Source organism: Lepidochelys kempii, chromosome 3 (genome assembly GCF_965140265.1).
Source record: "Lepidochelys kempii isolate rLepKem1 chromosome 3, rLepKem1.hap2, whole genome shotgun sequence".
Classification (NCBI taxonomy): domain Eukaryota; kingdom Metazoa; phylum Chordata; order Testudines; family Cheloniidae; genus Lepidochelys; species Lepidochelys kempii.
In genome coordinates this window covers 93678516-93699502 of record NC_133258.1, presented here as the reverse complement: position 1 = coordinate 93699502, position 20987 = coordinate 93678516, and the positions used below count along the sequence as shown (strand labels likewise).

The 20987-nt window shown below is 41.6% G+C and overlaps 1 protein-coding gene and 1 long non-coding RNA gene across 3 annotated transcripts in view; one reads left to right on the top strand and one right to left on the bottom strand.

Moving 5' to 3' along the window:
* Nucleotides 1-4998, bottom strand: part of LOC140908983 (uncharacterized) — a 50059-nt gene extending 45061 nt beyond the window's left edge. For both annotated transcript variants that reach the window (XR_012158038.1, XR_012158037.1), the window contains exon 1: nt 4810-4998. This is a non-coding gene — a long non-coding RNA (uncharacterized lncRNA). The remainder of the gene's footprint in view (nt 1-4809) is intronic.
* Nucleotides 4999-5228: 230 nt separating this feature from the next.
* Nucleotides 5229-20987, top strand: part of SERINC1 (serine incorporator 1) — a 26458-nt gene continuing 10699 nt past the window's right edge. Inside the window, exons 1-5 of the mRNA XM_073337192.1 lie at nt 5229-5392; nt 12028-12189; nt 14244-14437; nt 18280-18359; nt 18541-18678. Of these exons, the coding sequence (XP_073193293.1) occupies nt 5354-5392; nt 12028-12189; nt 14244-14437; nt 18280-18359; nt 18541-18678 (613 nt within the window). The 5' untranslated portion in view covers nt 5229-5353. The remainder of the gene's footprint in view (nt 5393-12027; nt 12190-14243; nt 14438-18279; nt 18360-18540; nt 18679-20987) is intronic.

Here is a 20987-nt window from a genome sequence, read left to right as displayed (position 1 = left end):
CTTGCTCAGTGTTAGAAACTGAATGTGTCATGCAAACATTCATCAGCATATGGATTGCTTGCAAAGTGTACTCTGCAAGCACTGTTGAATAATCAACATTTGTGATACATTTCAGTTACCTGATTGGATGGGAGTAACTCATCAAATCGGGTTTCCAGAGCAAATATGAGAATAAATTTGAAATTCACTATCTACCAATATTCTGCAGTATTGACTTAAGATTTTCTGTTTTGGCAAATGTTCTACTTAAAGAATGTACATCTAGCTCATTGTCTACATCCCTGCCAGTAAACTTGCTCACTAGCACGTGCATAGAGAACAAACACAAATGCAACTATACTTGACTATAGCTTCATATACAATGTTGATACACACATTGTAAAAAGACAATAATGTTCAGTAGATTGTTTTCAAATGATACCTCACAAGGCATACTTGTACAAAATATATCACTATATAAAAGTGGTGAACCTGGGGTACAGGGCGTTACATGGGTAGGGCCCTACCAAATTTGTGGCCATGAAAAATGTGTCATGGACCATGAAATCTGGTCTTTTGTGTGCTTTTACCCTATACTATACCGATTTCATGGGGGGGGGACCAGCATTTCTCAAATTGAGGGTCCTGACCCTAAAGGGAGTTGCATGGGGGTTGCAAAGTTATTTTAGGGGGGTTGCACTATTGCCACCCTTACTTCTACACTGCCTTCAGAGCTGGGTGGCCACAGAGCGGCAGCTGTTGGTCGGACGGCCAGCTCTAAAGGCAGTGCCCCACCAGCAGCAGCGCAGAAGTAAGGGAGACAATCCCATACCATGCCATCATGAAAACATAATGGTTCCAATGCTAAGAGAAAGTTACCCAGTACTGATTTAGCAAGGCAGAATAGTCTGATATTTTGCTAGTTGAGAAGAACTTCATGCTATTTAACTGTGAAATATATTTCAAATAATGTTTAATTAAAATGTCCTTTCAGAACCTCTTGCTGGCAACATCTATCTTGCAGAAAAATGGCATTTTTTGTGATAAGTGGAAGCCCAATATAACAGACTGCAAAACCAGTTTCCATCAATTGTCAGTATGGTACTGATTATTTATTGGATTTCCAAAGCACAAATTGGAGTTATGCCCTTGAAAATCTCTCCTGTTGACATTAAATAACAGGTCAAATTCATTCCTGGTATAATTTCACTGGTGTCAGTGGATTTACACCAAGGATGAATAATGTAAACACCAAGGTTCAGATTATTAAACCAGTAGCAAAGCAAAATTGGAACTGTCACAAATGATGTCCCTATCCACTAGACCAGTGTTTCCCAAACTTGGGACACCGTTTGTGCAAGGAAAGCCCCTGGCGGGCCCGGCCGGTTTGTTTACCAGCCATGTCCGCAGGTTTGGCCGATCGCGGCTCCCACTGGCCGCGGTACACTGTGCCCGGCCAGTGGGGGCTGTGGGAAGTGGCGGCCAGTATGTCCCTCGGCCTGTGACACTTCCCACAGCCCCCATTGGCTGGGCACAGCGAACCGCGGCCAGTGGGAGCTGCGATCGGCCGAACCTGCAGACGCAGCAGGCAAACAAACCGGCTGGGCCCGCCAGGGGTTTTTTCTGCACAAATGGCATCCCAAGTTTGGGAAACACTGCACTAGACCATCCTTATGATTGCTGTAGAAATGCAAAATATTATTAAAACCAGTTGTTTGGCTTGGCTAAAAAATGACAGTATGAATTAACATTGCTTTTAATAGCAGAATCTTGTGCTAGCACTGAATCACATTCAAGTAAATCGGGCACCATGATGATGTCATAGTTTGTCACGAAAGTCATGACCATTAAACATTCAGACTTAATAATATTTCATCATAGAACTGCATATACAGTAGAACCTCACTTAGGAACACTTCAGGGGACTGGAGGTTGTTCATAACTCTGAAATGTTTGTAATTCTGAATGAAATGTTATGTTTCTTTCAAAAGTTTATAATTTATCATTGACTTAGTACAGCTTGAAAACTTTACTATAGAAAAAAAACCATCTTAATTTAAATGAAACAAGCACAGAAACAGTTTCTTTACCTTGTGAACTTTTTTTTTTTAAACTTAAGTTTAACACAGTACTGTCCTGTATTTGTGTATGGGGGGGTTGGGTTTTTTTTTTTGTTTTTTTGGTTGTTTTTTCGGTCTTGTCTCTGCTGCTGCCTGATTGTGTACTTCAGGTTCCAAATGAGGTGTGCGGTTGACCAGTCAGTTCGTAACTCTGAGGTTCTACTGTACTTTCAGTAAATCCTAGAAAATGTTCAAAAGAGCATTCGTAAAACAAAAGAAGTTTAATCAGGGAGAAGTTTCTTTAGTTACATTACCTCCCTCCCCCATTTCTTCTAGAACAGAAGAATGCCCTACTGGGTCAGACCAAAGTTCCATCTAGCCCAGTATTCTGTCTTCTGACAGTGGCCAGTGCCAGGTGCCTGAGAGGGAATGAACAGAACAGATAAACATCAAGTGATCCATCCCCTGTCGCTCATTCCCAGCTTCTGGCAAACAGAGGCTAGAGACACTGTTCCTGCCCATCCTGGCTATTAGCCATCAATGGACCTATCCTCCATGAATTTACCTAGTTCTTTTTTGAACCCTGTTTTGGTCTTGGCCTTCACAACATCTTCTGGCAAGGAGTTCCACAGGTTGACTGTGTGTTGTGTGAAGAAATACTTCCTTTTATTTGTTTTCACACAATGCACAGTCAACCTGCGGAACTCCTTGCTAGAGGATGTTGTGAAGGCATTCTAACAGGCATTTCTTTCAATACTAATGTAATTCTAGGTCAGACTTTAAAAACACAGCATTTGAACTCATTTTAACTCTAAAAATTTGCATCATGATTTCTTGTGTGCTCTATCTGAAACAAGAGCTTTAGTCTCTTATAATCCATTCCTCCTCCCACTATGAAGGCTTAATCCTGTATATCAGTCTGTTGTCATGGAAATTATTGAAACATTAAAAATGTTGGGTTGAGGCTTCAATACAGGATCACGCAAAAGGAAATGACTGGCAGACAAGGAAGGTTCACTTAAATGTGGTTTAAATATAAGTAAGTGAAATATACAGGAGTATTGTACACACAAATTTATCCTAGAGAATATGTGCTTATGTATTGCAGTTTTCATTCCCAAGGTGAAAAATCCCATCTTCAAATAGGCAATTGCAATTTAAATGCTGTCATCACAGTGCTGGCTCTTGCAGATGTTTCCATTCGTTAGTTTACACTGACCTCTAGGGGATGGCATCCTCTGATATATTTCAGAGGCTATTTTTTATACATATAATATAGAATAGCATTATAAAAGCTTTAGTCCTTATTCATCAGGTTTGGAGCCAGGGAGAGTAATTTTTTTCCATCTCAGAAACTTTACCTTACTGCTTAGTGAGACACAGACATTATTTTTATATGGATGCAAGAGAAATGTTGTATAATTCCCTCAGCCACTAAGCCTCTTGCCACTTAAAACAACAAATTAATTAAGTTTGAGAACTCAGCTGCTGAGGGCAGGAACCAATTAATACATATATCAACTGCTTATGTAAATTATAAGGAAATGATGGCTTTAACATTTAAGGGCCATATGCCCAAATAAGAAGGTGCAGAATGAAAGCAACTCAGGAGAGTCACTAGCCTCTCCCTTTTGGGTTTCCATGTATTGATCCATCCTGACCAACTGTGAAGGTATAAAGGATACCTTTCCTATGGAGTCAGAGGCCTGCAGTTGGCTGGCTGATTAGACCCCTCTGCTGCACCTCAGAAAAGAGCTGGAAATTAAGTGGTTGATGCTCATAAAAGAGGGCAGCAGGAAGTGAAGGTGGGAGATAGTAATGCCCTCTGGAAAGCTGAGGGGTCTGGGGTTGCGTGCCCAATGGACTGCTGCTGAAGCAACTGCAGAGAGGAATTGCTCCAGAAACCAAATGGACAGCAGGGGGACCATGTGAAGTCCTTTTATTACTGAGATTCTGAGGTAAGAGCTAGGACGTTTTGGGTTGCTGAACTTACTGGTGCAAGGGACAGACTTGGAGAAGGGACTACTCAGCCTACCCAGACTTTGAGGGAGGAGTCTGTGAGGTTTTGATTTCTTTTGAAAGGTAAGGGGCCAGGCAATTACAGATGCCAAATTAAACAATATTCTCAGATTTTAAGACCAGAAAGGATCAGAATGACCTCCTGCATAACACAGACCATAGAACCTCACCCAATACTTTTTATTTGTTAGTTTTGTCTAGAGAAACATGCAACTATTCAATAATCAATTTTTTTTTTATTTTGGGGGAAAACCACATCACACATGGTTTATTCCCTATACAGTTCATTACTCCATGTTTCTAGATACTCTATTAAAAACTAAAAGATAATTCCTTCTGAACCTTTTTAACAATGAAGTCAAATCTGTCCTATTTATCAATAATCAAACAAATTTTACAAATGCAACGGTTAGTCATTGGTAGGTGCATTTAATATTAAATTTATGGTTGCCAAGTATTTAACTCTGATTACAGCTGAACAAACAAAGCATACACACAGTTGGACCTTGATCCTACATCGCGTTGGACAGAGGTGGATTTCTGTGCACATGTGGAGCTCACTGCAAGACTGGAACCTGTTTTCATTTTCCCCTAAAAACTTCCCATATTGTCTGAAATCAGGCCTCTCCCTTTAGACAATTTTCTTTTCCATTATTATGAATTAATTTCTCACATGTTAGCAGCTGTTAGATTAGTGAACCCAAAAGGACCACTAAACCCAAAAGGAAAGGGACAAGGAACAACATCACACCTTGTACCTGAAGATAGGGAAGAACCAGCTAGAGTAGGCTGCTGGGCACGTGCAGGAGACAGGGTGAGGGACTGGACGGCACAGAGCTGTGCCAAGAGCAGGAACCCTCAGCTGCGGTTCATGGTTGTCTGCGTCCCCCGCCGCCAAGCTCCCACCACATCACAGCCTTCCCTCCTCAGCTGGAGCCCCAAGCCCTTCCCAGAGCTCCTCCCACTGCGCCCAAGCCCCGCCCCTCGCTGTAGCTTGCTTTGAAGCCCCGCCCCTGCACAAAACTCCGCCCCTCGCTGAGGTTAGTTCTACTCTGAAGCCCGCCCCACCCAATTGGGGCGCCTCTTCCAGCTCTGCACGCGCTGCCCCCTCAACGCCTGCGCAGTGAGATTTCGACATCCGCGGCGCCGCCTTCCGGAAATGACGAATGTTTTAACGTCAGAGGCCGGAAGCCCCTTGTCTTAGGGGTAAACAAGAACCTGACTGAGGAAGAAGCTGCGGGAGTCGGGAGCCGCCTCCATCTTTAAGGCGCCGGAGTCCGCCGCCCGCCCGGGAGATGGGGGGCGTCCTGGGCCTGTGCTCCATGGCGAGCTGGGTAACGTGGGGGCGGGATGGGCCCTGGCTGCGGGGCGGGGAGAGCGCGGTGTCTGGACCCCGGCAATCCCCGGGCTCCGCGCAGGCCTGCGGGGGCGTCCAGTTCTGTCCCGGAGCTCCCGCCCCGTTGTCCCCACGGGGCCTCTGCCGGGGCTTTGCCCAGGCGGGATTTAATTCTCGAAAGCGGCGGTACGGCCCCAGCGGAGCCGCGTCTGGCTGCAGGGCCTCGCTCCCTGACCCGCCGTTCCGCTTACTCTTAAGGCTTCCTCCTTACTCTGGGTCGTGTCCCTCGCTGCCGTCCTCCACACAGGGAAACGGCTTAACTCGGCTTGTCAGGTGGGCCACACGCTGGTCCCGTTGGCTTGGGGCTCAGCCGAGCTGCCCTGGCCGGTGATGCCGCTCGTCAGGAGATGGGAATATTTACTGCGCAGGAAAATGTGCTGGTGTTTCTTCAGATCTGCAAAAATAGTGAAAATGTAACTGAGACCAGTATTGAGTTTCACCTTTACTGTGGGTACCCTGCAAAAATGCTACCTCCATCTTTTTGAAATTAGACATGTCTAGTTCTTTCCTCATGGCTCACTTAGCAGCAGCTGCATCCTCTGTAGCATCTTCTCTCTCACCAAGACACTTTGGTTACTGCAGCACAGTCTACAATGATGTCACTATCACACCGAGCATTGTTAGGTGCTGGAAATTAGTCCTGATTACTCCAAAATATGCTACTTAAAAACAACTCTTCTTAAGACTTAATGTATTTTCCCACTGAGTTTTTAACTATTACCAACTCCTCTGTGTTTGTTTTTTTTCTCAAGATTATCACCGGCTTGCTAATTATCTTGGGAGTCATTATTCTATGTACCACTACAATTTACTTGATGTTCAAATAGGTAGAATACGAACAAGAGTGGTTTTGGAGCTTTTGGGTAACTATTTGTAAATCAGTGGGACTTAGTGTCCTGATTAACTTAGGTGCATTTAAAAATTTTTTACACTGTGTTTTGAATGAAATACTGTTGGTTTAAAACTGAAAAAGTGATGTACAGTATTCCATTTCATTCTGTCTTTTGAAAAAAATTAAATATCTTATGTGCTAAGTGTAGAAATCTAGTGAAAGTGAAGTGCGGGAAATACAGTAACTGTAATGAGGTTCTTGTAGGACATTTGTTGTTGTTTAGTAAAACCCATTTACAATTAACGGATCTGCCATTGGTCATCTCACTCCTGCTTGCGTGCGCAGTGCACTATCATGCAAAAATCACCAGTGGGTCTCCCTTATTCAGGATTAGTTAACCATGTAGAAACTTTAATTTTCTAATTTCTTAGAATTGTTAAATTAATAAATGTAAGCTGTCTTGCTGATGTAGATGTAAATATATTATGTATATTTATTTCTAATGAGGCGCAGAGATCCTTTTTAAGTGTGTGCAGTAGAAAAATGAAGTGTTAGAAAATATGTTAATTCACGTGTTAACCAGTTTAGAGATGGTGATATGATTAGACATAGTCACGTTTAAAAATATGCTACCTGGTCTTGCTTAACCATTGGGTAACACTGTTTTTAAAATGACTGTTAGCTGCTAATGGTGTTACTAACATAAAGCATGCGTTAATTCACATTTGCAAACATAACTTATTTTCATAGTGTAGACTTAGCCTTTCTAACCTCTAAATTCTAGCTCTAACAAGGCCTGGATATCTAGATAAGTGTATATAGAAAGTGACCCATGTGCACTCTCTGAAAATAATCTGAGCACTGCTTTGTACAGAGTCACTTCCAGAGTCAGCTTGCAGCCCTCTGGATAGGTATATGTACATATACATGTTTTGTTTTGTTTTTTAAATTGACTTGCTATTGCTTAAGCTCTCTTTTCTTCCCCCTCCCTGCAAAAGCTCAAACAAACTAGCTTCTGTTCCTCACTGCTGCCTTGCTTTCTTCATCAAAATGCTGAGTAACTAAATGCTTGGAGCGCATGCAGTGCATGATGTCTTGTTAAAGTTATAGGGTTAGCTCTCTGGTTTCTGAGATGTTTTGATGTCTTGCTTCCTGCTTTTTCCTCTCCTGTAGTGGAATCGCAAATTTCGCCCACTTTTAGACCAAGTCTTGCATCCGATGAAGTGAGCTGTAGCTCACGAAAGCTTATGCTCAAATAAATTGGTTAGTCTCTAAGGTGCCACAAGTACTCCTTTTCTTTTTGTACCTTGTGAATCAGCTTGCTGACCCAGCATGTCTAAGATCATGTCTACACTTAATGGGATTGACACTGCTGTGATCGATGCAGCGGGGGTTGATTTAGTGGGTCTAGTGAAGACCCACTGAATTGACCACAGAGTGTTCTCTGGTCTACTCTGGTACTCAGCTTAATCTTGTTGTTACAGTGGAGTCGACGGGAGAGCGTCTCCCTTTGACGCAGTGTGGTGTAGACACTGCAGTAAGTTGACCTAAGCTACGACAACTCCAGCTACGTTATTCACATAGCTGGAGTAACGTAACTTAGGTGAACTTTCCGCAGTAGTGTAGACAAGGCCTGAGTATGTGAATAGGTTGACCAGACAGCCTTTTAAACCAACATATTGTTCAATCTTAACTGTAGAAACAAAGCATAACAAGAAGAAAAGACTTTTAAAACAGTAAGCAGTGTGCGTACATGTCTGTTACTTAACGCCATACCATCCTGAGTGGGTCCATGCAAATCTAACTTCTTCAGATACTTCAGCAGGTCTTGAATGTTTGTTTTTGTTCCTCTGAACGGCTCCTGAACAGTTGCCTCCCTCCTTAAAGAATCACTTTTTATTCATCCAGAGTTCTTTGGTCTCTTAGATCCTTGGCTTTTTGTCCCTGCTGTCCAAAACCAGTTTGGTGGGCCTGAGTGGGAGGTCAGTTGTCTGGCCAATGGCTCTCCCGTTCTCCTGGAACAACCCCCTGTGTTTGCTGAGGGAGAGTCATTGTTTCGCTTTCCCATTTGTTTTGCAACAGCCCTGTTGATTTAACCCATATAGTCATATAGTAAACATCCCAATATTTAACCTAATATTGTCATATGGTAAACATTCCAATAACCAGATCAACATTCAGTATACGTAAATTGTTACAGAGCAGCTCCATGTCCACCACAATGACTAAATTGAGTTGGGACTGATGAGTTCAGTTGAAGCAGCGATCTGTACAGTAATAGCTATGATTCATTCTGCAATGTACCTGGACAAAAATTCTTTTAATCCTAAATTTAGGACATTCTCACTACATATCATAAAATGATGCGAATGATAATGAGTTAGCTCATCTGTTGATACGCTCATATCTGGGGAGAAAGTAATTCAGTACATGAAGCACATACTTTGCCTGCTCAATTTGCTCAAACACATTTACTTGCCAAAAAATGCTATTGGCCAAAAATTCCTTTTTGCTATATTTCCCTGAAACAAAGAGTGGCTTTAAGAAGCAGTTGCAAATTATGTGTTTACAACAAAGATAATATTACATGTCTTCACTTTCAAGGCCCTTCACAGCCTATTCCTCCCCTCCCTGTCTCTTACTCAGTTTCCAAAGGTCAGCTCCCACCGCTGATTGACTGATAATGCCAACCTCCATTGCCTGCTTGTTAAATTTTCAAACACGTACCTTCACGTTTTCTCCCATGCTACTTTTCAAGCTTGGGATAAGCTCCCTGTAAACATCTGCAAAACTAACTCATTATCCCTCTTCAAATCCCTTCTTAAAACTCTCCTTTACCGTGGTGCCTACAAAAAACTTGACAGTGATTAGGCTGCTGGTATACTCAGACCAGTGCCGATCCTGCTGATCAGTATTGTCTTGCTCTTTCCTTGTTTTCCCCCCGTTGGTTTGTCTGTATTCATCCAGTGTCTCTTGTCGTATACATAACTTGTAAGCTCTTTGAGGTAGGGACAGTCTTTTTATTTTGTTTATACAGTACCTAGCACAGTGCAGGCCTGGTTCATGACTGGGGTTCACAGGTACTATGATGCTACAAACAATAAGTAGAACCTAAGAGTTACGAACACCAGAGTTAAACTGATCAGTCAACCACACACCTCATTTGGAAGTATGCAATCAGGCAGCAGCAGAGACCCTCCTCCACCTTCCCAGTTGCCCCCCCCCCACCAAAAAAAAGCAAATACAGTACAGTACTGTATTAAATGTAAACTACTAAAAAGGGAAAGCAGCATTTTTCTTCTGCATAGTAAAGCTGTATTAAGTTAATGTTTGGTTGTAAACGTCTTGAAAGAACAACCATAACATTTTGTTCAAAGTTATAAACATTTCAGAGTTACGAAAATGTCCATTCCTAAGGTGCTCATAACTTTGAGGTTACTGTAATACGTATAAGTAGTGTGCCTAGGAATCTCTTGTTCTGTGATGTGCATGTGTAACTGCCATGGATGCAAGCATGAGATGTCAGGACATGATTTTTCAGAGTGAAGTTGTGACCAAAAGTCACAAATTTTAAAAAAATGAAAGCATCCGCCTGTGTGATAGTCAGGCGTTAGGACCGAGGGACAAGGAGAAAATTATTCTTTATTTATGCTACTGCTTTACACTTTTGCATCCTTAGTTAAGAGCAAGCTACAGCAGTCACTTGAGCACTGCGTGAGTGACTTATGACAAAGGATCCTAGTTTTCTGTGATTAGAAAGTCCAAAATTCTCCAATTAAACCCCCCCCCATAAAAATCTGTGTTTTTCTGCAATTAAAATGAATTGCTGAACTTTAGTTCCCAGTGCCACAATATGTATAGGGATTGGTTGAACACAATGTTTTCTTGGTATATAGTAGAACTCCATTTATCCAAGTGTCCATTATCTGGCTCTCCATTTTAACTGAAACATCAGCCTCATAGAGCTGGCAGTGGCTGGGGCTCAGGCAGTCAGTCGGAGCCCCTGCCCATCTCAAAACAAGGGAAAGAAAGCTCTGCCAAGCCCATGATTCCACCCAGCAGCAGCCAAAAAATCCTGGGGAAAAGATTAGATGCAGACTCTGGGATATGGAAAAAATAATCTGGGTTATGGGTGTTGTTTTGAAGAACAAGTCGGTTTTGGAGCATCGTTTAGGGAAAGGTTCAGATCAATGTTAGAACACCAAGTGGTGGCTTTATAGCTTAAGACAGTATTTGTCATACCCTGTCACAGTTACCAGTCTGTTGATTGCCATCTGCCCAAACACCTCTTGAGTTGTAGATCTTAATGGAAAAATCAAGAGCAGAAGCAAAAGGTTATTGGAGCCTTTTATGTGTGGAAGTGGAGGGGAAATGGACTAGGATTGTGCTATCTAAGTGCTATAACGCTCCTTCTGTAGCTTTATTTATACTCTTTTTGAAAGGTGTTTCTGTAGTAGAGTATTGTGATAGCTCTTGGCTGCTCCAGCTTTGAAGAACAGCAAATACAGATGAAGAGGGTAAAAAAGATTGGGGGTGACTACAAGACCACAGGAAACACTGAACTAGCATTAAGTGATTCTGATATTGGTAACCTAACATTTCCACTGAAAACTACATGACCACCAAAGTTTAGATATTAATCACCTGTCCACACTACCTACCATAGAATAAAACAATGTTGTTCCCTTTTAACTAAATTATGAAGAAAACTACATTTAAAAAGAAAATATCTTGGGGTGATCCATATTCCTAGATATTCCTTTCAATTATTATAATCTGATTGACATTCACTTGTGGAGTCCCAACCGCATTTAATGCAATCTTTGGGTGGGAGAACGCTGCTTAGAGACAAAATGTTATAGGTTTGCAATGAAGTAATACACATTTTCCTGTTTAAGAGCAAACTGCATCCAGATGTGCTAAAGCAATGAGTGAGTTATTTTGTCCTCAAATATAACACTTTTTCTCAAGGTATTGGCAATGGTAGAAAGGAATACGGTACAACTGAAAATACTTGCTAAATATGAACTAATTTGTGTGTTCCATTTTTGTTTTACTCTTGAATTTTCAAATCCTTTCTATATTGTGCAAGTTAATCAAGTAATTGGGAATTACCTGGTGTGTCTTGGTTTGAATAGCTGCCAAACTCTGTCAATAAGCAATATATTTTTAACAGAAGGATTGGACCATTTTATTTCTATTACAGAGGTGCTCAGAAATCCCAGTAATCGACATGAATAGCCCTTAAACCTTAATATACAGGCATGTAGAAAATGACAGTCCTTCCCCAAAATGTCTGAGTATATAGATAAAAAAAAACCTAGAACAGCAAAACGTTAAACACATTTCACAGGCAGAGATTTCCTTAGCTAAATAAGAACTGACCATAGTGCAACACTTAAGGCCCCCTCTGCACCAAAGTAACCCCAAGCCTGTGAACTCTCTCCCCCCAAAATTAACAATTGTCCTTGAAAAACAGAAGTAGTCTGCCTTGTGCATTGATGCAGACTTTAAAACCTACCATTATAAATGTTAGTGTAGAAACCTAATCTCATGGAACATTCACTGGGCTAGACAAAACAATGTAACATGCTATGGGGAATTATCTTGCATTGATAAGGAGGTGGACTAGATTTTTCCATCACTAAAAATCCACACATCCTGCGTAAATCTTTGAATAACCTAATAAACAACTCATAATTGTTTAACGTAAACTGCTCTATAATCTATCTTTCCTCCAGATACCATGCTTATGTGGCAGTGCCCCATGTCTGCTGTGCCGTTGCTGCCCCAGTGGAAACAACTCTACCATAACTAGGCTGATTTATGCCTTCATCTTGCTCCTTGGAGTGAGCGTTGCCTGCGTCATGCTAATGCCAGGAATGGAGGAACAGCTGAAGAAGGTCATTACTTTTCCGCTTTCATGTTTTGGTAGACCAGATGTTGCAAAATAGTTGACAGTCACATACTTTCATGATGTCATGCTTCATGTGTGAAGTACTTACATTGCTACTAGTAAACATGCTTTTAATATTATTTGGAGTCATCAGATAGTCTTACAAGTTCTGTTTAAGTATAAGCAGCTGAATCTTGAAAGAAGTGTAGTGTTAATTGGTATGCAGTTGTTATTATAAGCAGCAGCCTTCAGAAATAAAATTGAGTCTCTTGAATTACTTCTTAGGTTCAAGAACTGCTTCAGCACAACACATTTGTATGTAGAATAATACATTTTCTGGTTTCATTGTGTTCTACTTGCTAAATTTTAGCTTTTAAATCTGAGACTATGTAAGGTGAAATCATTTTTCTTAGGTGACACATTTTTTGCTAATGGGAATAAGCAATTTGTAGTGCAGTTGATTCAACTGATTAAAAGAATTGTGACTTTTCTAATATGGTTTGCTAGTCATGTATTGAACAGACTGCTGTAATTACATTAGAGGTCCCCAAACTGGGCAGACCCCACCCTCCCCCACCTCTGGGGTGTGTGTGTGAAGGAACATCTGGGGGCATGGTGGGGCCCGTGCCAGTCCCTACAGGGAATTAGGGAGGGAGCACCGTTCAGCCCTGCTCCCGGCCCTGCACCTGTCCCCAGCCTTGGCACGGCTCTGCTTCTGGCCCCACCACAGCCACAGGCTGTGACTCCATTCCCGGCCAAGGCTGGGAGTGGAGCCGCACCTGGCCGCAGGCCTAGCTGCTGGCCCCCACGGCAGCCTGGCTGTGGCTCCATCCCCAGCCTTGGCCCTTGGCCATGGCCCCAGACCCACCCCCAGCTGCAGCCCCCTTACTTCGTCCATGTTGCGGACAGGGGTAAGGGGGGGGGCATGACTCTCAAAAGTTTGGGGAGCACTGACCATTTACATACTTAATCCTAGTATCCATTTTTTTATCTTAGTTTTCCCAATTAAATGTTACACTCCTTAACCCCCATCAGATGTGTATCTTGTGGTCTTGTCCTTCGTTAAAATCAAAGTGTTTGTAAATGCTCTTTATGCTATGGGAGAGTAACCGCTTTAGAACTTGGGGAAAGCCATTTTAACCATTTGGGAAAGATATATTATGGCCTTGTAAAGTGTGGTTTACAGTACATCAGACTTTAAAGAGTTCTTACTAATATCCTGATATGGACAGAAACAGAGAGATACTATCAGCTATATTTTTTTAGTTGTCCCTGGTACTTTGCTCTTAATTAACTGCAGTGCCTTTTTGGAGGCTTTTATTTTTCATGTGTCCAAATAGACCTAAGGATGTCTGTCTAAATGGGCCATCTTGATTATCGCTACAAAAGTGTTTTTTTTTTTTTTTCTCCTGCTGATAATAGCTCATCTTAACTAATTAGCCTCTCACAGTTTGTATGGCAACTTACGTGTGTGGGTGTATATATATATAATCTTCTTACTATATGTTCCATTTTATGCCTCTGATGAAGTGGGCTGTAGCCCACGAAAGCTTATGCTCAAATAAATTTGTTAGTCTCTAAGGTGCCACAAGTACTCGTGTTCTTTTTGCCGTTTATTTTGTTTCATTACCGTCATAATAGTTGTCATCAGAAATATATGCAGCTCTGGGGCTGTTATTAGTGTTGTTTCAGACTGGTAAATAGAACTTAAGTTCCATTGTGAGTCCCAAAAAATGGATGGTGGCTCAGTTGTGTTGTCTGAATTCTCTTGGGGGGGGAGGGGAGGTGTGTATGTGTGTTTTAGTAAGTTTGTTTGTTTTATAATTCTAATCCACACATACAATTAATTGTTTTTAAAGCAAACCTAATCTGTTTGTTGGACTACCTGTTTGCATAGCTGCATGAATTATGCAATGTTGTAGTTTTAAGTGAAATATTGTGGTGTAAATAATTTTACAGAATTAAGTGATGTATATTTTTATTAATAAAATGAAAAATATATCTCTAAAATGCTTCTGATGAACAAATATCATTGAAACATTTTGTGTTAATCAATCATAGATTCCTGGATTTTGTGATGGAGGGATTGGAACAACTATTCCTAATGTGCATGGTCATGTGAATTGTGATGTCTTAGTCGGATACAAAGCAGTGTACCGTGTGTGTTTTGGTATGGCCATGTTCTTCCTTCTGTTCTCCTTGTTGATGATCAAAGTAAAGAGCAGCAATGATCCAAGAGCAGCAGTGCACAATGGGTAAGATACGAGAACAACAACTGTGACTGTTTGGTGTGTATGTGTAATACAGCTATTTTTGAAAATAACAGGTAAACGCTCCGGTGAGATTGACTGTGCTATGAAAAGGGAATTCTTTAGCAGATGGAAGTATAATGCAGGCTCACAGATAAAATATTTTAGGGAAAATCATATTAAATTAGTGAGGGAGGGGGGAGATGAACGTGAACACACCCCTTCAGTTGTAAAAGCTTACTTTCAGAATTGGAATTACAGTTATGGAAGATCTGTTTAAAGTTGTTTCCACCCCATTCAATAACAAGTCTGTTATTCTTCCCCTTCTTTCTTTTTTTGGTAGAGAGAAATTATTTTGTACTTTTTGAACTTCCAGGTGTTTCCCCTGTATTTTTATTATATTCATATCTAGGATAACCTAACCAAAAATAATTGTAAAATACTAGTTCTTCAAGAAGCTGGCTGATTATATTGGTGGTCTTTCCCTGACTCTATTTGTGCACAGTATAGTTGTTTAAACCAGTGGAATCCAAACTGCTGTCATTGGAATATAGCTCAAAACACATAAGACAGTTTCTGTAGTGCAAACTCTTAGCACCCATAGTGATAGCTGCTGAACAGAGTATTTTCCAGATGGTTTACCGCAGAAGATGAAGATTCATCTGCTGTTACCCACAAACAATCGCATAATAAGGAAAGAGTGATTGGCTAGTCTTCCCCATTTTAGTGAATCTGCAAGGATTAGCTGCTTGAGTTCTACTGAGCTCACTTTGACAATTTGGACTTCATTGTATAAACCTCCTGAAATTAATAAAACTACAGAATTGCATTCCCATGCCGTGGGGGGGAAAAGCAGTTTAGACAGACCATGGCAGTCAACTATGCTTTATTTACTAGTTTTATTTGTTTCTTTAGATTTAAATAATAAAAAGACACCTATGCAAAGGTTCTAGGTTCTATGTTGTAAATGCAATAGTCAGAGTAATATCCTCTGCGTTAAAAGGCAAATATGAACAACAATGAGACATGAACAGTAATTCAACTAAGCCAGCCTTTTTATCTCCCATCATTCTTGGACCATACCATCAAACCTCTCTAAAATAAATGGCTTTTGCAGCATGCGTTTTATACAAGCAAGAGAAAAGTATCCACTATGCCAGGAGATAATTTAGCATCTTTGACATCTTCTCCCCCCCCCCCCTTTTTAAGGCACTTATTAAAAATATATACAAATTCTGCATGGTGTGAAACCTTTTAACCTAAGAGACCACTTCTCAAATAACCTGTTGTGGCAGATGTCTTTGTCCTGGAGACTCATGTTGTCTGCTCCTGAGGCTGAACTGTCAGACAAATTGCTGTCCTGTTTCAATCCTACCACTGGAATTTGCTCCTCTTGGTAGCCTGTTAGAGTTAGTCTAGCAAGATTCTGAGCACAAGGCAAACATATCTAGAGGGTTTAACTGTTTTGTTATTACTGAAAAATTATATAGTAATGTAGTTTTAAACATCTCTGCCAGAAGCAGTGGTGTCTTCAGTGGTACCCATTCAGGGTAGTTGCATGTAAATCATGTCCTTTAATTATACATGTGTCTTCAACGATGCTCTTTAAATCAGGGACAGCAAGACTGTACTGCAGAACAGAGACCTTGTATTTACCTATGCATATCCGTCAGTTTTTCCACACTTGCGTATAAGTTGGAGCCATCAGACAATATCTCGTGGGACAGTTAATTTAGTTGTGTAAATTCATAACTGCGAAATGAGTGCTATCTAGGCAGTTCCCGTTTTTATCAGTGTAATCAAAACAAAAGCCTACAGAACTCCAGCAGCCTCTATGTAAGCCAGCAGTAATCCTTGGAATGCTTAGCAATTTTAGACTGTAGGAATATAGTATTCTTCCCAAAAATTAAACCAGGTAGGTAGATATTGGTACTCTAAGCTTTTAGGTAATCTGAAAAGGATCTGGAATTAAGCATGTTATTTATGCAAAGCTTGGACCTATTCTTCCTTTATCAAGGTTATTCTTCCAAGCTGATGAGGAGGAAATCAAACTCCTCACATAGATTCAGAAGCAGGAGTTAATGCATTATAGATTGTGTAATTAGTGCACTGAACCATCCAGATTTTAAAATAAGCTTTGCTTGCTTTTAAAATTCATTATGTGCTCCTCCCCTAGTCAGTTTGATGTGCTCCTCCCCCCAAATTGCAATTTGTTCCTCTATAGAACTGGATCCCTCAAGCTGGGGTAGGAGAGAATCTCAGCATGGAAAGGTGAAGAACTACTCAACTAGATTTTTACCTCTGATGTCATCGTTTTTTGCTTTGTATGTGTTACTGGACATATGTTTCTGTATTATTATTATTATTATCATACTACTTAAGAACCCTAGGCATGGACCAGGACCTTATTATTTTGCTTTGTCTTTTGAGCTATATTAATTTTTTATAGATGGGACTGGTAGTACAACCTATAGTTAAGGTTGCCCGACACTTCCTATTATAACAAACTGGAGTCAGGATTTTATAACTTTGCTTGGCTTTGACTATTCAGACTGAAATTTCCCATGCTGGGTGTCTACCTGAGGCTGAATTTTTAAAGAAAATTTAGAAAAAGTGGTCAGCCAGTTCTGAGAACAAGATTAGGGAAATATCCACACACATGGGCAAAACAATGTGTTACAGCCATTTTGTTGAGAAGATCTAGTCCCTCCTTGCTTTGGAGTAGGAGCTTCCTATGTGGTTAGATGTACCTTTTACTGTACCTGTGGGGGGGGAATACTGAAATATAGCTAAATTATAAGCCTTTCAAAAATCTGCTTTTGTACGCTCAGGAGAGACTTGCTGGTCTGGCAGCTAAATTCTTCAGATTCCATCTGCACTAAGCATGCTCCCCTCCACCCCAGGTCTGCAGGGGCTGAGAAGAACTTTCCCTACAGTTGCTATTTCTGGTTGTGGGCCGCTACAGTACTTGGCACAGAAACTGAGAGCAGGGAGACTTTCTGTCCTGGGAGCCAAGAAGGGAAGGAAACTAAGGGTGATTTCGGGGGAAGATAGATTTGACAAGGAGGTGGAATGAGGGGACGATTGGCACTGCTTGGTCAAGGAAATTGGGTGAAGAAGTCTGAACAGGGTGGGGGGAATTGGGATGAGGAGCCTAGAGAGGGAGACCGTCAATGGGAGCTGGGGGGAGTGGGCTGCCAACATGGAGCCTATGGGGTAGAATAGAACTGTCTAGATTAAGAGTCTAGGAAACAAGTACAAAACATCCACTTTAGCAATTTAAGATTATAAAATGGCAAGACAGTGTTAACCCCACCCCCGCCAAGACTAGCAATGTGTAAATAAAACAAATAAACTTAAAGGGAATAAAATAAAAGTGGATTTTTTAAAATTAAAAACATGTAATTTTTATCCACCCTGGATTCAACTGTATGGTACTATGCGTGGGACATCAGAACAGGAGTTTAAACTGACATCAAACTCAGAAGCTGTCTATATACAACCGGGACTAAGAACAAAAACTGCCTAGTCTAAACTTCTTGATGCTTCTCTTTGCCTCCCTACAAAAGATATTTTAATTTAGTGTCAGTATCTCCTGTATTCTGAAGGAGTAGTTAATGGATACATTTCTCAGATATGCACAAACAAGGAAGCAAAGATTATGTATTTGAAATGCAAGCTAAAATAGGCAAACTTTAAGTCCTGTCATTTCAAATAATTAACTTTCATTTACATTGTGCTCTTTTGACTGCTTATAAAATACATCAGTTATGTGAGCACAGACACAGATTAAAGTTTATTACTGTACATCCCTTGATTTTGTTTGTTTTTGTTTTTGATTTCTTTAGATTCTGGTTCTTCAAGTTTGCTATAGCAATAGCAATTAATGTTGGAGCTTTTTTCATCCCAGAGGGACCCTTTACGACTGGTAAGATAACACTGAATTACATCTTATTGCATGTGATGCAGTTATGGTTTATTTTAAAATAAACCTCTTTAAATGAAGCTGCAAACCCTATTTCTCACTATTAGTTTTTTCCCTTACCCCTAAGATTGAGCGGTAAAACTTCCATTGCTCTGAATTGATTGTGTCTGATTTTTCTTTACAGTGTGGTTTTATGTCGGCATGGCTGGGGCCTTCTGCTTCATTCTTATTCAGTTGGTCCTGCTTATTGACTTTGCTCACTCTTGGAATGAATCTTGGGTTGAAAAAATGGAGGAAGGAAATTCAAGATGTTGGTATGCAGGTAACAGAACTTTTATCCCATTTCAGTGTGCATTTTGAAAATCTAGTGGATGTGAGATGTACCAGTGTAGTATATAATGCCATTTTGCCAGGAATGTAATGTACAGAAGAGTTTCTGCTTTCATAGAATCATAGAATATCAGGGTCGGAAGGGACCCCTGAAGGTCATCTAGTCCAACCCCCTGCTCGAAGCAGGACCAATTCCCAGTTAAATCATCCCAGCCAGGGCTTTGTCAAGCCTGACCTTAAAAACCTCTAAGGAAGGAGATTCTACCACCTCCCTAGGTAACGCATTCCAGTGTTTCACCACCCTCTTAGTGAAAAAGTTTTTCCTAATATCCAATCTAAACCTCCCCCACTGCAACTTGAGACCATTACTCCTCGTTCTGTCATCTGCTACCATTGAGAACAGTCTAGAGCCATCCTCTTTGGAACCCCCTTTCAGGTAGTTGAAAGCAGCTATCAAATCCCCCCTCATTCTTCTCTTCTGCAGACTAAACAATCCCAGCTCCCTCAGCCTCTCCTCATAACTCATGTGTTCTAGACCCCTAATCATTTTTGTTGCCCTTCGCTGGACTCTCTCCAATTTATCCACATCCTTGTTGAAGTGTGGGGCCCAAAACTGGACACAGTACTCCAGATGAGGCCTCACCAATGTCGAATAGAGGGGAATGATCACGTCCCTCGATCTGCTCGCTATTCCCCTACTTATACATCCCAAAATGCCATTGGCCTTCTTGGCAACAAGGGCACACTGCTGACTCATATCCAGCTTCTCGTCCACTGTCACCCCTAGGTCCTTTTCCGCAGAACTGCTGCCTAGCCATTCGGTCCCTAGTCTTTAGCTGTGCATTGGGTTCTTCCGTCCTAAGTGCAGGACCCTGCACTTATCCTTATTGAACCTCATCAGATTTCTTTTGGCCCAATCCTCCAATTTGTCTAGGTCCTTCTGTATCCTATCCCTCCCCTCCAGCGTATCTACCACTCCTCCCAGTTTAGTATCATCCGCAAATTTGCTGAGAGTTCAATCCACACCATCCTCCAGATCATTTATGAAGATATTGAACAAAACCGGCCCCAGGACCGACCCCTGGGGCACTCCACTCGATACCGGCTGCCAACTAGACATGGAGCCATTGATCACTACCCGTTGAGCCCGACAATCTAGCAAGCTTTCTACAAACCCACCTTATAGTGCATTCATCCAGCCCATACTTCCTTAACTTGCTGACAAGAATACTGTGGGAGACCGTGTCAAAAGCTTTGCTAAAGTCAAGAAACAATACATCCACTGCTTTCCCTTCATCCACAGAACCAGTAATCTCATCATAAAAGGCGATTAGATTAGTCAGGGATGACCTTCCCTTGGTGAATCCATGCTGACTGTTCCTGATCACTTTCCTCTCATGCAAGTGCTTCAGGATTGATTCTTTGAGGACCTGCTCCATGATTTTTCCAGGGACTGAGGTGAGGCTGACTGGCCTGTAGTTCCCAGGATCCTCCTTCTTCCCTTTTTTAAAGATTGGCACTACATTAGCCTTTTTCCAGTCATCCGGGACTTCCCCGGTTCGCCACGAGTTTTCAAAGATAATGGCCATTGGCTCTGCAATCACAGCCGCCAATTCCTTCAGCACTCTCGGATGCAACTCGTCCGGCCCCATGGACTTGTGCACGTCCAGCTTTTCTAAATAGTCCCTAACCACCTCTATCTCCACAGAGGGCTGGCCATCTCTTCCCCATTTTGTGATGCCCAGCGCAGCAGTCTGGGAGCTGACCTTGTTAGTGAAAACAGAGGCAAAAAAAGCATTGAGTACATTAGCTTTTTCCACATCCTCTGTCACTAGGTTGCCTCCCTCATTCAGTAAGGGGCCCACACTTTCCTTGGCTTTCTTCTTGTTGCCAACATACCTGAAGAAACCCTTCTTGTTACTCTTGACATCTCTGGCTAGCTGCAGCTCCAGGTGCGATTTGGCCCTCCTGATATCATTCCTACATGCCCGAGCAATATTTTTATACTCTTCCCTGGTCATATGTCCAACCTTCCATTTCTTGTAAGCTTTTTTATGTTTAAGATCTGCTAGGATTTCACCATTAAGCCAAGCTGGTCGCCTGCCATATTTACTATTCTTTCGACTCATCGGGATGGTTTGTCCCTGTAACCTCAACAGGGATTCCTTGAAATACAGCCAGCTCTCCTGGACTCCTTTCCCCTTCAAGTTAGTCCCCCAGGGGATCCTGGCCATCTGTTCCCTGAGGGAGTCGAAGTCTGCTTTCCTGAAGTCCAGGGTCCATATCCTGCTGCTTACCTTT